The following is a 14,072-nucleotide window of genomic DNA, read 5'->3' on the forward strand; positions in this document are numbered from 1 at the left end:
AAATAGATTTAATCAAAAGAGGAAAAAACAGAAAAACTACATTATATGTAAGCCATATTAATCAATATAGTTTTAGACTATATAAAATAGCTAGGAAGTATAAAGTATTGCTGGGGTACAGGAAATAATTTGGATTTAGAAAAATATGGAAAGATCTGTACTTATGAAGGAAAGCGTTATCCATTTTCAGACAAACAGAGGACAAACAAGCAAAGTATGGTCTTAGATGTATGTGAATGTATATGAACACACATATATATGATTAAATACTTATGTATATGCAAGTATGCAAATAGGTATATACACATACATGTATACATACATGAACACATGTACATATATGTGTATATACATCTGTTATTTTAGGTTAGCCATAACCTTTCTGAGGAAGGTGAGGAAGGGGGAAGATGAGGGAAAAAAGAATGAAGTAAAAATTGTACAGCAGAGACAAAAGAAAACCTATAAGGAAACAAAGAAAAGATGGATAGTTCTGAACATAATGTGTAGTATTTATTATATAGGTTTTCTTGAAATGGAAATTTAGTGCTATATATTTTGAGTTCTCTCATGTTTTGCTTTCCACATGGCAATTTTTTTTTTATATTTTGTATTTAAGTTTTAAATAAATTAAATCAAAAATATATACACCATAACAATTTTTTATTTAGAAATCTTTGGAAAATGAATTTAACCTAAAATCAGCATACAAAGAGTTTGCAGTCATATATTGATATTTTCAATCAAGTTCAAGAAGTAACATTAGTAATTCCACAGTCAATCATATGAATTTGAAAAATGAACTTGAGAGTTATGTAGGAATTTACAGTTTTTAACTAGACCAGTAGAGGGCACTTGCCCTTTGAAAATGTATCATGTGTAGCCATTAACTCCTACTAAGTTAGACATAGATATTACAATGGTAAAAATTTGAGCAGCAATATATATACTTTATTCCAAGTATCTAATGCTTAACACAATTCACACAATGATAGACAATTTAAGAAGCATTATGTAAATATCTGTCCATAAGTAGAAAGCTTAGAGTCAAACAAATAGTGTACTTGATCCCTAATTAGATATGGTCTGAATGATGTTTAGAAATCCACAGTAAGCTGAAATGCTTTGGATCATGTTCATCTTTAACTTTTTCAAAATTAAAAGAAAATTTAAAAGATTGAACTTAGCTACAAACACTATCAAAAGATTAAACTAGAATGTTAACAAACTCCTTTATTTTGAAGAGACAGGATTTATAGAACACTACACTCTAGCAGTCTAGATGAGATATTAAGGGCTCAATTTCTAAAGAATTAAATCCAATGCTTTTCCACAGGGATATATTATTTTGATTATAATCTAAGAATTGATCAATACAAATGATTTTTTTCAAATGACTTTTTAAAATAAAAATTCATAGTACTCACAAGATTTTTATTTTGTTACTATTTTGTTTGTACTACTAGTGAACAATAACTTTTACTCCTGTATTCCTTATAGTTTCCTTTACTCTAAGATATCCACACTTTTCTCATTCGCATATTGGAGGTAATCTCTCTCCCTGAGAAAAGAAAAGCATTCTGTTTAATTCTTGCTTTTACAAGCCATAGGAGTAATTTTACTCTGTTCTGAATTTAGGTATTACTAGTTAAGATAAAATGTGGAAGAAATCTTTTAGCAATTCTTTTTTTAATAGGTACTATGATCACTATTTTTCTAACAATTTCCTGTGAGCTTAGAAATATTTGGTAATGATTTTGAATGGATGCTCTCTAAAAAGTGAGAAATTTGAGATTCTTTTTGAAGCCCAGAACCATTTATTTCTGTTTTATTCTCAAGCAATGCAGGGCCTTGGAAATCCCAATTAAGTAAGTTTTTTTCTTCAGTGAATTTCAGTTTTTTATTCTAATGATTTTGGTAGTAATCTGATGATTGAGTGAATACTTTGAAGTATTCAATGTTCCAAGATCTTGTGCTATCAGGAAGATGGAAGTAAGAAAAAAAAAAAAGAACAGGAGGAGAAAACAGGGAAGGTCAGAATAAGCTCAAACATTTTATAGTTAGGTAGAATCATGCTTATTTTCCAGTCAACTATACTTGGGAGTTTATAACAAGTTCCTCACTTTTCAAAAAAAAATTTGTAGGGTGGCTAAATGGGAATATGCCTTCTTTTCAGATAGTTGATACAAAACATATTTCCTGCCATAACAAATGAAAAATTCCACTGCCCCTTTGGAAAGAAGATAACAATGAGCTCTGAACAGGGAAATGCTGAATCAAAGGGTTATAGCAGTAAAGTTCAGTTCAAAGATGCTTAAGGCACATGTGAATTGCAATTTGGTTATTAGAAAGTGAGTATGAACAAATGAGGAAACTGAATCCCAGAGACCATGGAACTTCATGGTCACTCAGAAAAGTTGGTAGTCGAGCTCAGGTAGACTGACTTATCAGTCCTAGAGCATCAAGCTATGGTCACCCACCATTTGGGACAAGTTGCACTCATAGATCAGGATTAAAGGGTGCTTGAATGACTCTTGGAAATTTTATTTTCATTGTGAAAATAACAATTGTGGATGTAGAAAGGAAAGATAGGAAATCAAAAGAAAGAAATCAGATGATCAAAACCAAATAAAAAGATTGAGGAATAATTCCATTTGAATTTTTTTTTTTTGTTTGTTCTATCTCCATGTTATTTTCAATGACTTTTATACTGTAGTTTTTATAATCTTCTGGGAAAATCTTTAGTAACAAAGACTAAAGAATAAAAAGGAAACAACTCTTAAAAGTGCTTCTTTTGGTACATTTCTTCTCATATAATTACTACTCTGATTATTTGTGTACATGTTTTATCTTTCTAAATTGGTTGTAAACTCAGCAAGGATAAGAACTATCTTATTTGTCTTTGAATCTCCTTCAGGGCTTATGTACAATGCTTTGGAAATTATAATAGTTATATAAATATTGTTGAATTAGAAAAAGGAGGAGTTTGTTCAAATCTCATAGCAGCTAGACTAAATCATACTAAAGCTCCTTTTTTCATCTCAATCCCCCATCCTCAACCTTAGGTATTAGAGGAAATTATGCCCTCTTTTGTTTTTTTCCTGTTTTACCCAACTTCCGGCAGCAAAATAAGCAGGATTTGGTGACTATAAAGACAACAGTTGCTACACAGGCAAGTAGGAAGCCAATCACATCCAAGGAGTGGTACTGATACCAGGTAAGGTCATGGGCAGCAGGTCTAAGGTGCTTAGCACCTTTGTGACGCATCACAAACTCTATCCAGAATACAGCTCGGTCTAGGGGTTTCACGGGTTGATCATGGTGAATTCTTGATAATCTCATAGCATTCTCTTTGTATCTAAAATGGAAACACATAAACAAAATAGAAGAGAGTAAATCACTTTTTTTTTGCCTTAGAGTATCTACAAAAGAGTCATCCTGCTGATAATTCTGTTTGAGAGTCATCCTGCTGATAATTCTGTTTGAGCTGGTCAAGGGAGATGAGCATCTTTCTTACCTGTCTGATTCCCATCCCATAATTATCTTTTACTAAAAAGAAACCAGGGAGATGAACTGTGAGCCATATTACTTATTATCTGAAACTCTGAAAGAATTCTTTTTTTCTCCTTCATCAAATGTCATATCAATTAAAGGTCACATGAACTTAAAAAACTTTACTTTTCCTTTTTTGCCTTTCTCTGTCTCTGTCTTTATTTTCTGAGATTGTCTCCCTATTTTGCTTAGGTTGGAAGTATAGTGACCTGCTCAAGGATCAACCCCATTGCTAATTAGCGTGGAACTTTGACATAATCTATTTCCACCTTTGTCTAATTCTTCCCTTATTAAACAGCAAAACAGAAAAGAAAATTCTTAATGTTTAATGAAGTTTTTTTTTTTTAAATACGGCATGTGTTTTATGAATCAGATGTGAAAAATCACCATGGATATGGATATCATGGCCAATCTCCTTATCTAATCATATGGGAAACATTATGAGAATTAAGAGGGTCAGGCAAAAGAGACAACATCAGCCCTTCACGAGTATCCACCAAATGTCAAAAGACCTAGTAGGACTCTTATATTTGCCAGGTCAGATCTTCTGTGGATATATATAGAAAGATATGAATAGCAAAGAAAAAATATTGGTGTTGTGAATAGCACTTATGAAGGGATGATAAGAAATTAAAGTATTCAAGCAACTATTGCATTTGGAAACTTTTGTCCCAAAGGGCTATTTTTTGTTTGTTTGTTTTTGTTTGTTGTTTTGTTTTGTTTTGTTTTGTTTTTTGCTAAGGCAAGGTCTTGCTACATAGCTAGGAAGTGTTAAGTACCTGAGGCTAGATTTGAACTCAAGTTCTCCTGATTTCAGAGCTGATATTCTATCTATTATGCCACCTAGCTGTCCCCCTCAAAGGGACGTTTTAAAAAATTTCTGACTCACTAATATTTTCATTAATTCAATTCATCACTCATTAGGCAACCATTATATATAATGTTCTATAAACATAGAGAGGTTCAGTAGCATGTTATAGAGAGAAGTAGGTGCCCAAATATAGCAGCTGCATTTCAGATATCACATTCACTCACTGAAAATAAGCTCTTTTAAGCCAAGTATAGCAGGGCACACCTTTAATCTCTAGTACAAGAGAAGTTTAGACTGGTGGATCACTTGAATTCAGGAGTTCTGAGCTACAGGAAGATTAAAGTCAATCAGATATATCTATTAAGTATTAGAAGAGATTGGGCCTTCTTTTGCTTCCTGTTTTATCAAACTTCAAGCAGCAAAACCAGTCACATTTAGTGAAGGGAAGAACTGGACAAGAGTGGATATAAATTGTGTCAAAATTCCATGCTAATTAGCAATAAGGTTGATCCTTGAGTGGCCACTATACTTCCAAGATAGAGAGACAGTCTCAGAAAAGAAAGAGAGGGGCAGAAAAAAGGCACAGTGGATAGCCCTGGTCCTGAAGTCAGGAAGACTTGAGTTCAAATTTGTCCTCATATGCTTACTAGCTGTGTGATCCTGGATAAGTCATTTATCCCCAATTGCTTCAAGAAAAAAAGGAAGGAAGAAAAAAGACAGAAAAATAAGAAAAGAAAAAAGAAAGGAAGTGTTTTTAAAATTACACATGACATTTAGTTGATAAAGATTATAGGATCAAAATTTAACCCCTCTCCCCCCAAATTTTAGAGACTATTTAATCCAACATCCAGAGAGAGGTAAAATGATTTGCCCAATGTCACAAGTTGTTGTTCAATCCATTTCAATCATGTCTAATTCTTTGTGACCCCATTTCTTAACAAAAATAGTGGAGTGATTTACCATTTCCTCCTTCAGCTCCTTTTACAGATGAGGAAAAGGAGTCAAACAAAGTGAAGTGACAGGGTCACATAGCTAGTAAGTGTCTGAGGCCAGGTTTGAACTCATGAAAATATGTTTTCCTTGATTCCAGGGTTTGCATTCTACAAGGATTCAAACTCTGGTCCTTTGATTGCACATCTAGAGGTTTGTTTCATGATACTAGTTCCTAGTAATGGCAGATAAACTTATCAGTGGTAAGAAAGCAGTGAATTATAATACTCACGAGGGGTTATTGATGACTGTCTTTAAAGCATTAACCATGTCTTCAGTTGTCATTGAGTTAAAGTCCACCTCAACAGCTGCTCCCTTGGCCTTCATGTGAGCAATGTTATCAGGCTGATCTGCAAACATGGGTACACCTATCATGGGAATTCCATGATAGATAGCTTCATAGATTCCATTGGTTCCACCATGAGTGATAAAAGCCTTGGTTTTGGGGTGACCTAAGTTAGAAATGGAAGGAAAAGGGATTTGTTTAAGTAAATTATGAGGGATTTAGGAATAAAGAAGGAATGGACAGTATAAGTCATTGAATGAGGCAGTGTAATTAAAACCGGTATAAAAATGGGATCATTTGGAACATTGGATATTTAAGGAAAGAACACAAGGTAGCATAGTGTCTACATACTGATCTCTGGCTACAGTTATGAGTAATAAGTAAAGAAATTGAAGGTAGATCAAAAAAAATCTTGCATTAAGCCACTTAATTAATGTTTAAAGAATGTATGCAGAATCAGAGAAGTCCCTTCTTCAGGAGAGCCCTCAAACAATTGTACTTTCTATGTATGCATTTGTCTAACAGAATATTTTTGTGGACATCCACTCTCCTCTATTTCTCTAATTACAACAAGAACACACAAAACAGGTCACTTTTAATTTTCTCTCACTTTAATCAACTCAATTTTTAGTTTTCATCTCAAAGTTATGTAGCTAATTTGAGATTTTACCAGATCTGTTTCCTCTCTCTTTATTGTGAACCGCTCTTATTTTATTTCTTTCTCCATTTCCTCTCCCCATTTTGGTTGACTTAGAATGTCTAAAGAACTCATGGACTTAATTCTTAGAATAATCTTTTTTTTTTTTTTTTTTAAAGAAGGAATGGAATCTCTCATAACAGAAGTTCTTATTTTTTTTGTGTGTGTCACGGATTCCTTCGGCAGTATTGTTAATCTTATGGTCTCCTTATCAGAATAATGTTTTTAAAAGCATAAAATATCAGACAGAGGATTACTAAAGATACCTGTTATTTTTAATCACAATTATCAAATACCTTTAAAAAGAAGTTTAAAGTGCTTAACTCTTTACCAAAATGCTCTACAATTTTGACTTGTTCATAGAATCACAGATTTAGAACTAGAAGGGATGTCAGAACTCATTTAGTCCTACCTTCTCTTATTTTACACAAAAGGAAAATGAAGCCCCGCAAAACTTAAATGACTTATCAAGGTCAAAATCTGGCACATAAGATTTAACCTAGATCCCTACATAAAATATTAATTTTGACTGCTTAGGTGTAAGAAGTGTTTTTTTCCCCATCATTGCAGATGATGACCTTTTTTATTGCTTAGTTATAGAGTTGCTTAAGGCTCATAGTAATAAGTTATTAGACCAGACACACTAAACTAATATGTGTCAAAGACCAAATTTGAACTTAGATCTCTCTGATTCCATATCTCTCCACTTATACATTACTTTTCTGGGGATCTTATTAACTAGAAATATTTCATAAAATTAATGACTTTTTTTTTTTAGCACAGAGAATTTTCATCAATATTTCACTTACAAAAATGTTCTAGTACTGACAATGAGAAGGTTTGTATAACAGATGGACGAGTCTCTAAAATACCCCCTCCCCCTTTTCCAATGGAAAAGAACTAAGAAGATATGATTTAATTTTGTACATTCAATATTTCTAGTTGATAGTCTTACCAAGAAGATCATTCTGGGGAATCCAGTCAAAGGTTTTGGTATTTGGACCTAATGTGTCTGGCTTCTTTCCTTTGTATCTCCATAGAACCTTTCAAAGTAAAAGAGGGGAAAATGTAATATGAGTAAAATCATAAAACTCTAAAATAAGAAGGACCTTTAATGAGAATCTTGTCCAATTCTATCATTTCTGTAATGAAGAAATGGGCCGCAGAGACAGTATGTAACAAGGACTTTCAAAACATAAAATAGCAAAGCTACTTTGTATCTATCCTTTTAAAGAAATTTCATAGACATTCTATTAAGATTATTACTATCATTCCATTTCCATTTAATAAATAAAAAAAAATAACTGATGGGATGGGGGTGGGGAACCAACACAGAATTTAAGATACTGGTTTAGAATATACAGGACAATTTATTTTATAGAAATGTGTTCTGTGAACCATTCTAGCTCTCAATTTAAATTCAGAGCTGCTTAGGATATATATTTTGTTTTAATGTTTATTGAGAAGTTTAGTTATAGTTACTTCTTCAGGAAATGTTTTATTAACTTTTTTCCCCCTGAGGCAACTGGGGTTAAGTGACTTGCCCAGGCTCTCGCAGTTAGGAAGTATTAAGTGTCTGAGATCAAATCTGAACTCAGGTCTTCCTAAGTTCTGGGCTGGTGCTCTATTCACTGCGCTACCTAGCTGCCCCAGAAATATTTTATTAACTTTATCTAATTCAACAAACATATTATATGTGTGTAAAACGTGTTTAGGTGCTGTTGAAGCAAAGGAAAAAACAGGATCCTACAGAAATTTACTAGTGGGTGCAATACATATCCAAATAAGCAAAGACAAGGAATTAGAGAAAAAAAGAAATACTATTTTACTAGGGGAGATCAGGAAAGGCATCACAGAGAAGGGAGTCCCTGAATTGAGCCTTTAAAGAAGATAAGGATTTAAAAAGAAGATGATGGGAAAAGATATAGGAGATAGCTTATCTAAAATCATGAAAAATAACAAGACAGAATTCCTAGTTCAGGGAAAAGTTAGAAATTTACTTTGGCTACAGCTAAATCATGGACAGCTTTAAATGTCAGACTTAATTATTAGTATTTTAGAAGCAATAGGGAACTAGTGAAGAATTCTGAGCTAGGGAGTAACATAATCAGAAGTGTACCTTAGGAAGATTATTTTTGTATCTGTGTAGATGAATTGAAGAGGGATAAATAGAAACAAGAAAAATAATGGGATAAAATGGGTGCAATGGAAAGATGTTGAATTAGTTGAAGAATGTTGACCTGGTGTTGTGTGACTGTGGACTTGATTCCTATGAAAAGAGAGTAATCCTTATACTATCTCCTGCTGTGAGAAATATTGGAATAAAATTCATTCTTTGTAGAAATTGTAATATATTTGACAGTCAATTTCAGGATTCCTGTTACAATGTCAAAAGGAATCACAATGTTCTAAAATCTCAAATTTAGAAGGGACCTCGGTGATCATTTAGTTCAACTTTTATTTTAATCTGTCTTCTCTCCAGTTTTCCTGACAGTGGTCAGCCCATCTTTGCTTGAAGAACTCTGATTCTTCCACCCTCCAAAACTGTTTGTTCCAATTTTGGCTCTAATTATATATATATATATTTCTTACTTTAAGCATCCATTTCCCTTTTTGGATCTTAGTCTTATCATCTGGGATCAGACAGAAATAAGATATTGCTATATGTAAAAACTATAGAATTTTAGATCTGGAAAGAATCTTAGAAGTCCTCTAGTCAATCCCTTTCATATTACAGAAGGGAAAAATGAGGCCTTAGTTCTTTAAATCTTTTTTTTTATTATGTGGCAGAGCCACAAGTCAAGTGCAGGCAATAATATAAAATGAAAGAATATCAATAAAAGTAATATTTATGAAAAGAATACATGAGCCATTTTGATTAGGGCAGAATAGAATTCAGCACCAAATGATTTTCCATTCCATTGTGTTTTAGAAAAAGTGGGTAGCTAAAGCTAATCAGACGTCTGATTAATTCCAACATTTTGCATTTGTAGAGATTATAAAAAAATATTTTTATATCACCTATATTTTCTCCCATATTCTTTTCCCTCTGCCTCTCAGAAAACCATTTCTTCTAACAACAATCAAAAAATAAAGAAATAAAGGGGAAAGAGGAGGAGAAAAAAGTTCTACCCAGTATGTCTCCCAGTTTTTAAGGTCAAACAGCATCCACCAGAATAAAAACTCGAATCCAAGTGGTATGGAGTCCAAGTCTTTGAAACCACTCCAAGTGACTCTCTAGTCACCCTCTTTCTGTATAGAGCTTTGCAGTCTGATTTCACATATATTAGTATCTCTAATTATGTATAATGGATTTTTAAAATATTAGGGTATAAAAGCTAGTGGAAATGATCCTTTAGAAATAAGGACGCTTAAACTTTTATATTTCAGTTTCACTCCATTTAAATTTTTTATATTTATTTTTATTTCATATTATAATTTTATTTATAAAATTTATAAATTTTTTTAAATTATAAAAACTTTAATTATAAAACTTGCTCAGTTCTAACAAACTAAATGTTTATTGCTGAGTGAAGGAGAGAAACATACAACTCACCGAGAGAACAAAACAAAATCAAACCCCAAACCAACAACCCCAAATACATTTAAGCCATTAAATAACATCAAAGGAAAATAGTGTAATGATATTTTTCCAGTGAGGTTTTGTCACTAGTGTAAAGAAGCTAAGTATTCTATTGCTTGCAGCAACGTATCACAAAGGCAGAAATGTACAAAACTGCAAGCCAGCTACAATCAGGCCTTTAAGTGTTATATTAAGTTGATCCACATGTAAATGAGGGTCAATATGACCGCTAAAAGAAAATTTAATAGATTTACAATTACTTTGTAATATTGCTAAGAGGAGAATGATTTTAAATAATACACTTTTGATTAGGGATATGACAAGAATTTGAAAGCATTTTCTGACCATAACTCTAATGATAGTTAAATGAGGAAGTATCTCATCAGGTTCCTTGTTCTCCCAGATTCTTTCCTGCTCTATCTGCTATCTTCTCCCTCCATCTTTTTTTTTTCCTCCCACTCACCTTCTCCTCATTCACTTGTACTTCAAACTCCTTTTTTCATTGATCTCCATTTCCTCTTCCTGCTATCCCATCCTAGAGTACTGGGTTCAAATTCTGACTCAGTTACTTATTTCCTATGCAATTTTGCCATGTCTTTTCTATTGTTCACCCCCCCCCCCCCAGTCTCTTCATCTGTAAAACGAGGGAGCTGGACTAAATGAGGCCTTTTTCTAAGGTCTCTTCTAGCTCTAAGTCTGTGATTTGTGATCTTTCCTGCACATTCGGTCTTTCCTTGGTCTCTTCCCTTAGACTCTTCCTTCTTTTTCTGGCCTCCTGAAATCTCTCATCCTCATCTGGCCTTCTCCCTACTTTCTTGCTCTTTTCCAGGACCCTCTGCTCTTTCTTTCCTCTGTTGTCTTCAATGTTCTTCCTTTTTCTCCTTGTTCCCCTACTCTTTCTTTGTTCCTCATATTTGCTCTGTTGTTCCACACTCATTTACATTCCTTGCCATCCCCTCTGTTTTTTCCCATGAGAAACTAACCATCCAGCTTTGAGATTTCGTTACCATATTTATAGACTTGGTCCTCTCTGTGACATTACCCACACTATGGCCCATCCCAAGTTCTGGATTCTCTATTTACTTTGGAACCAGGGGACACCAATGTACTAGTTATGTGATCCAGTTCTCTCTAATCTCAATTATCCACAATATCCTGAGGTTATCCACAATTGATTATATTTATATACATGGCAATGAATAGAGCACTAGTCTTGGAATCAGGAAATCTCATTGTCATGAGTTCAAATTTGGCCTTAGACACTAGTGTCTGGTTAAATGTATGATTAAATGGTTAATAGCTTTAGTAAACGACAGATTGAGGATTTGGACTGACACCTGAGAACTTTTCCCACCATGACTGCATTGAGATGAGCCCCTCATCTTAAAATGAGGTAAAGAAGGAAATGACAAACTACTCCAGTATCTTTGCTAAGAAAACTGAAAAATGGCTGAAAAAATATAGACATACATAAATATATGTGCATATACACATACATATAAATCATGTGTGTGTGTCTCTGTGTGTGTATCTGGTTTGTACATAATTATTTGAATGTTGTGCTTCCCAATGAACTGTGAATTCCTAGAATGCACCATCTTTTTTTTTTTTTTTGCATTTCTTTGTATCCTCAGCAGAGCGTCTGACACATAGATATTTGGGTAACTTTATTGTGTTATAACAAAATAACTATTGAGTATCTGAGGAGAGGAAAGAATAGAAGAGTAAGTAACTTTTAAATACATATTTAAAATATCTTTAGGACTTTCCCAAGCAAACTAGAGGGCTGGGTATAAATGGTTAGTCCCTATTAAAAAAAAAATTACCTCCAATTCTCCCTGTGCAACAGGAGAACTGTTTGGTTCTGCAAATATGTATTATATCTAGGATATACTACAACATATTTAACATATATAGGACTGCTTGCCATCTTGGGGGGGGGTGGAGGGAGGGAGGGGAAAAAACAAAACTTAAGCGAGTGCAAGGGATAATGTTGTAAAAAATTACCCTGGCATGGATTCTGTCAATACAAAGTTATTATTAAATAAAATAAAATTAAAAAAAAATTACCTATTGCTACAAATTTTTCAGAGCTGGCAATCTAGCAGCTACAATCTGGTCATAATACCAGCAAAGAGCAGGAGATGGTAGGAAAGAGTACCTGATGTTCTATGCAGAATCAGAAGAGAGCCACAGTGACTCTCCAGTTTACAGGCTCATAGAGGTGAGGTTAACAGGTTGACTTGTTTTACAGATGAGCTACTGGGGGCCCAGGATATGGATCAATGACTTGCTAAAGTCACAGTTTTAGTAAATGACAGAATGAGGATTTGAATTTACACCTGAGGACTCTTTCTACCACATTGACTGAAAATGTGCAACATAGAGGCAAGACCTAAGAGACTAGTATGCAAATGCTTAGCAGAGAACAGTATGATAGAGACTAGAGCAGCAAAAAATCCCAACTCAGTGGAGAACAAAATTTAGCCAATGAATCCTCTGATGACATCACAGGCTCTGCTGAGCTGAGGCTATGTGTTGCCTCAGCTATTAATGTAATCTGGCTATATAAGTTCTAACCCTTCAAGTAGGATAATAATGCATCAGGGAAATAGTATTGGGTTTAGATGCAGGGAATTTCAGCCAGGACTGCAACCTGGTACTTATTTGACTTGGGGTAAGAAATGTAACTTCTCAGATTCTCTCAAATTAAAAATCTTTGTGTCCTTTCACTTATTCTGTGTGTGTGTGTGTGTGTGTGTGTGTGTGTATGTACCTATGTTCTCCTCACACATGCTCTAGATATATGCTGCCTATGTGTGTGCTCTGCTATACATATTTCCCATGTCATTTAAGTTCCCTATGGTGATTCCATTCCCTCTTAGTGATATGGTAACCTGTAGAAAAGCATACTTTTTTTTTAGAGAGGAGAAAATATCACTTATATTTCTATGCTTTTAAACTATTTACTTAAAACAACAACAACAACAACAAAGAAAAACCTTTGTCCTTAGCTTAGTTGGCAAAAAAGGAACACATTGGCTGATTTTCATGAATCACAGTTTTCAGCAAATGCTGACTCACTATGACTAAGGCAAACCACCTAATCTCTTTCTGGCATATTATATAATGTGTTTAGTAGGACCCATATATAATTAAAGTCTCTGTTATGCCACTGAAAATGGTATGTGAAAATTCTTGGAATGATACAAAATGTTTTCACTAAAGAGAAACAGTTTCTAAAAACAAACATTTCCTCCTAATAGGTTTTTAGAAACTGTTTCCCTTTACTGAAATGTAACAAAATATATTCTTTTTTTTTTTTTTTTAGGCTTTTTATTTTCAAAATAGGTATCTTCAAATAACCTTTTGAGATACTGATGAGCCTGTCTTTAGACAGGTCTGCTAGATGCATTCCATCTAGCTCTCCACGCCTTCCTCTGACTTCCTGACTTTACTTCTCTGGTATCACTGAAAAAAAAACAAAACAAACCCAGGCTGTATTTCCCCTATAAAAGTAATGCTAAGGATGAAGATCTTTGCTAAGTTTTTTTCAGTACTAAACCCATTGTAAGATGACTTTCTCTTTCTCTTTATAGTGCCCTCCCTCTAATGATGTCTTTCTCTTTACTCTGGCTAACTCTGGTCAGTCTAACCTTCCAGTCAATGGCTTACTCATGGAGGATTTCCTTTCTCCTAGTTAATCATGAATTCCCCTGAAGAACTTGTCTTTTTCCTTGCCAACTATATGCTCTCCCAACTCTATTTCATGTTTACCTTTTCTGGTTCCACTTCTAGTGCCTATTTCATCTCTTCATTTTGTCTGTAACCTGTTCCCCTAAATAAACCTGCCTTCTGTCAAAGAGAATGACCATTGTGAATTTGTCACACGTTTATTTCAAACTAGGTATTGCTATCTCAACCTTATCCCATGAACAAATAAAAAGAATGAAACCATCCTTATGCCCAAGAAACTTGCATTTTAATGGGGTGAAGGAAACAACAAAAATAAATAAAATAAATACATACAAAATTAATATGAAGAGAATAAATTCAAATAAAAAGCAGTTAGCACAAAGTAGTTAGGAAGAGAGGGCAATGAAGAGATAATACAGAAGGTGTGACTTGAATTGTGTCTGGAGGAAGAAAAGGAACT

General features: G+C 33.8%; 1 protein-coding gene across 18 annotated transcripts in view; it reads right to left on the reverse strand.

Annotated features, from left to right (window-relative positions):
- Positions 1-643: 643 nt before the first annotated feature.
- The window catches only part of LOC127541237 (UDP-glucuronosyltransferase 2A1-like), a 157,129-nt gene continuing 143,700 nt past the window's right edge, over positions 644-14,072 (reverse strand). For all 18 annotated transcript variants that reach the window (XM_051966456.1, XM_051966461.1, XM_051966467.1 and 15 more), the window contains exons 4-6: positions 7,289-7,376; positions 5,583-5,802; positions 644-3,355 (exon numbers count right to left, since the gene is read on the reverse strand). In XM_051966456.1, coding sequence (XP_051822416.1) covers positions 3,076-3,355; positions 5,583-5,802; positions 7,289-7,376 — 588 coding nt within the window. In that variant the 3' untranslated portion in view covers positions 644-3,075. The remainder of the gene's footprint in view (positions 3,356-5,582; positions 5,803-7,288; positions 7,377-14,072) is intronic.

This window comes from Antechinus flavipes, chromosome 6, assembly GCF_016432865.1.
Source record: "Antechinus flavipes isolate AdamAnt ecotype Samford, QLD, Australia chromosome 6, AdamAnt_v2, whole genome shotgun sequence".
Taxonomy (NCBI): Eukaryota; Metazoa; Chordata; class Mammalia; order Dasyuromorphia; family Dasyuridae; genus Antechinus; species Antechinus flavipes.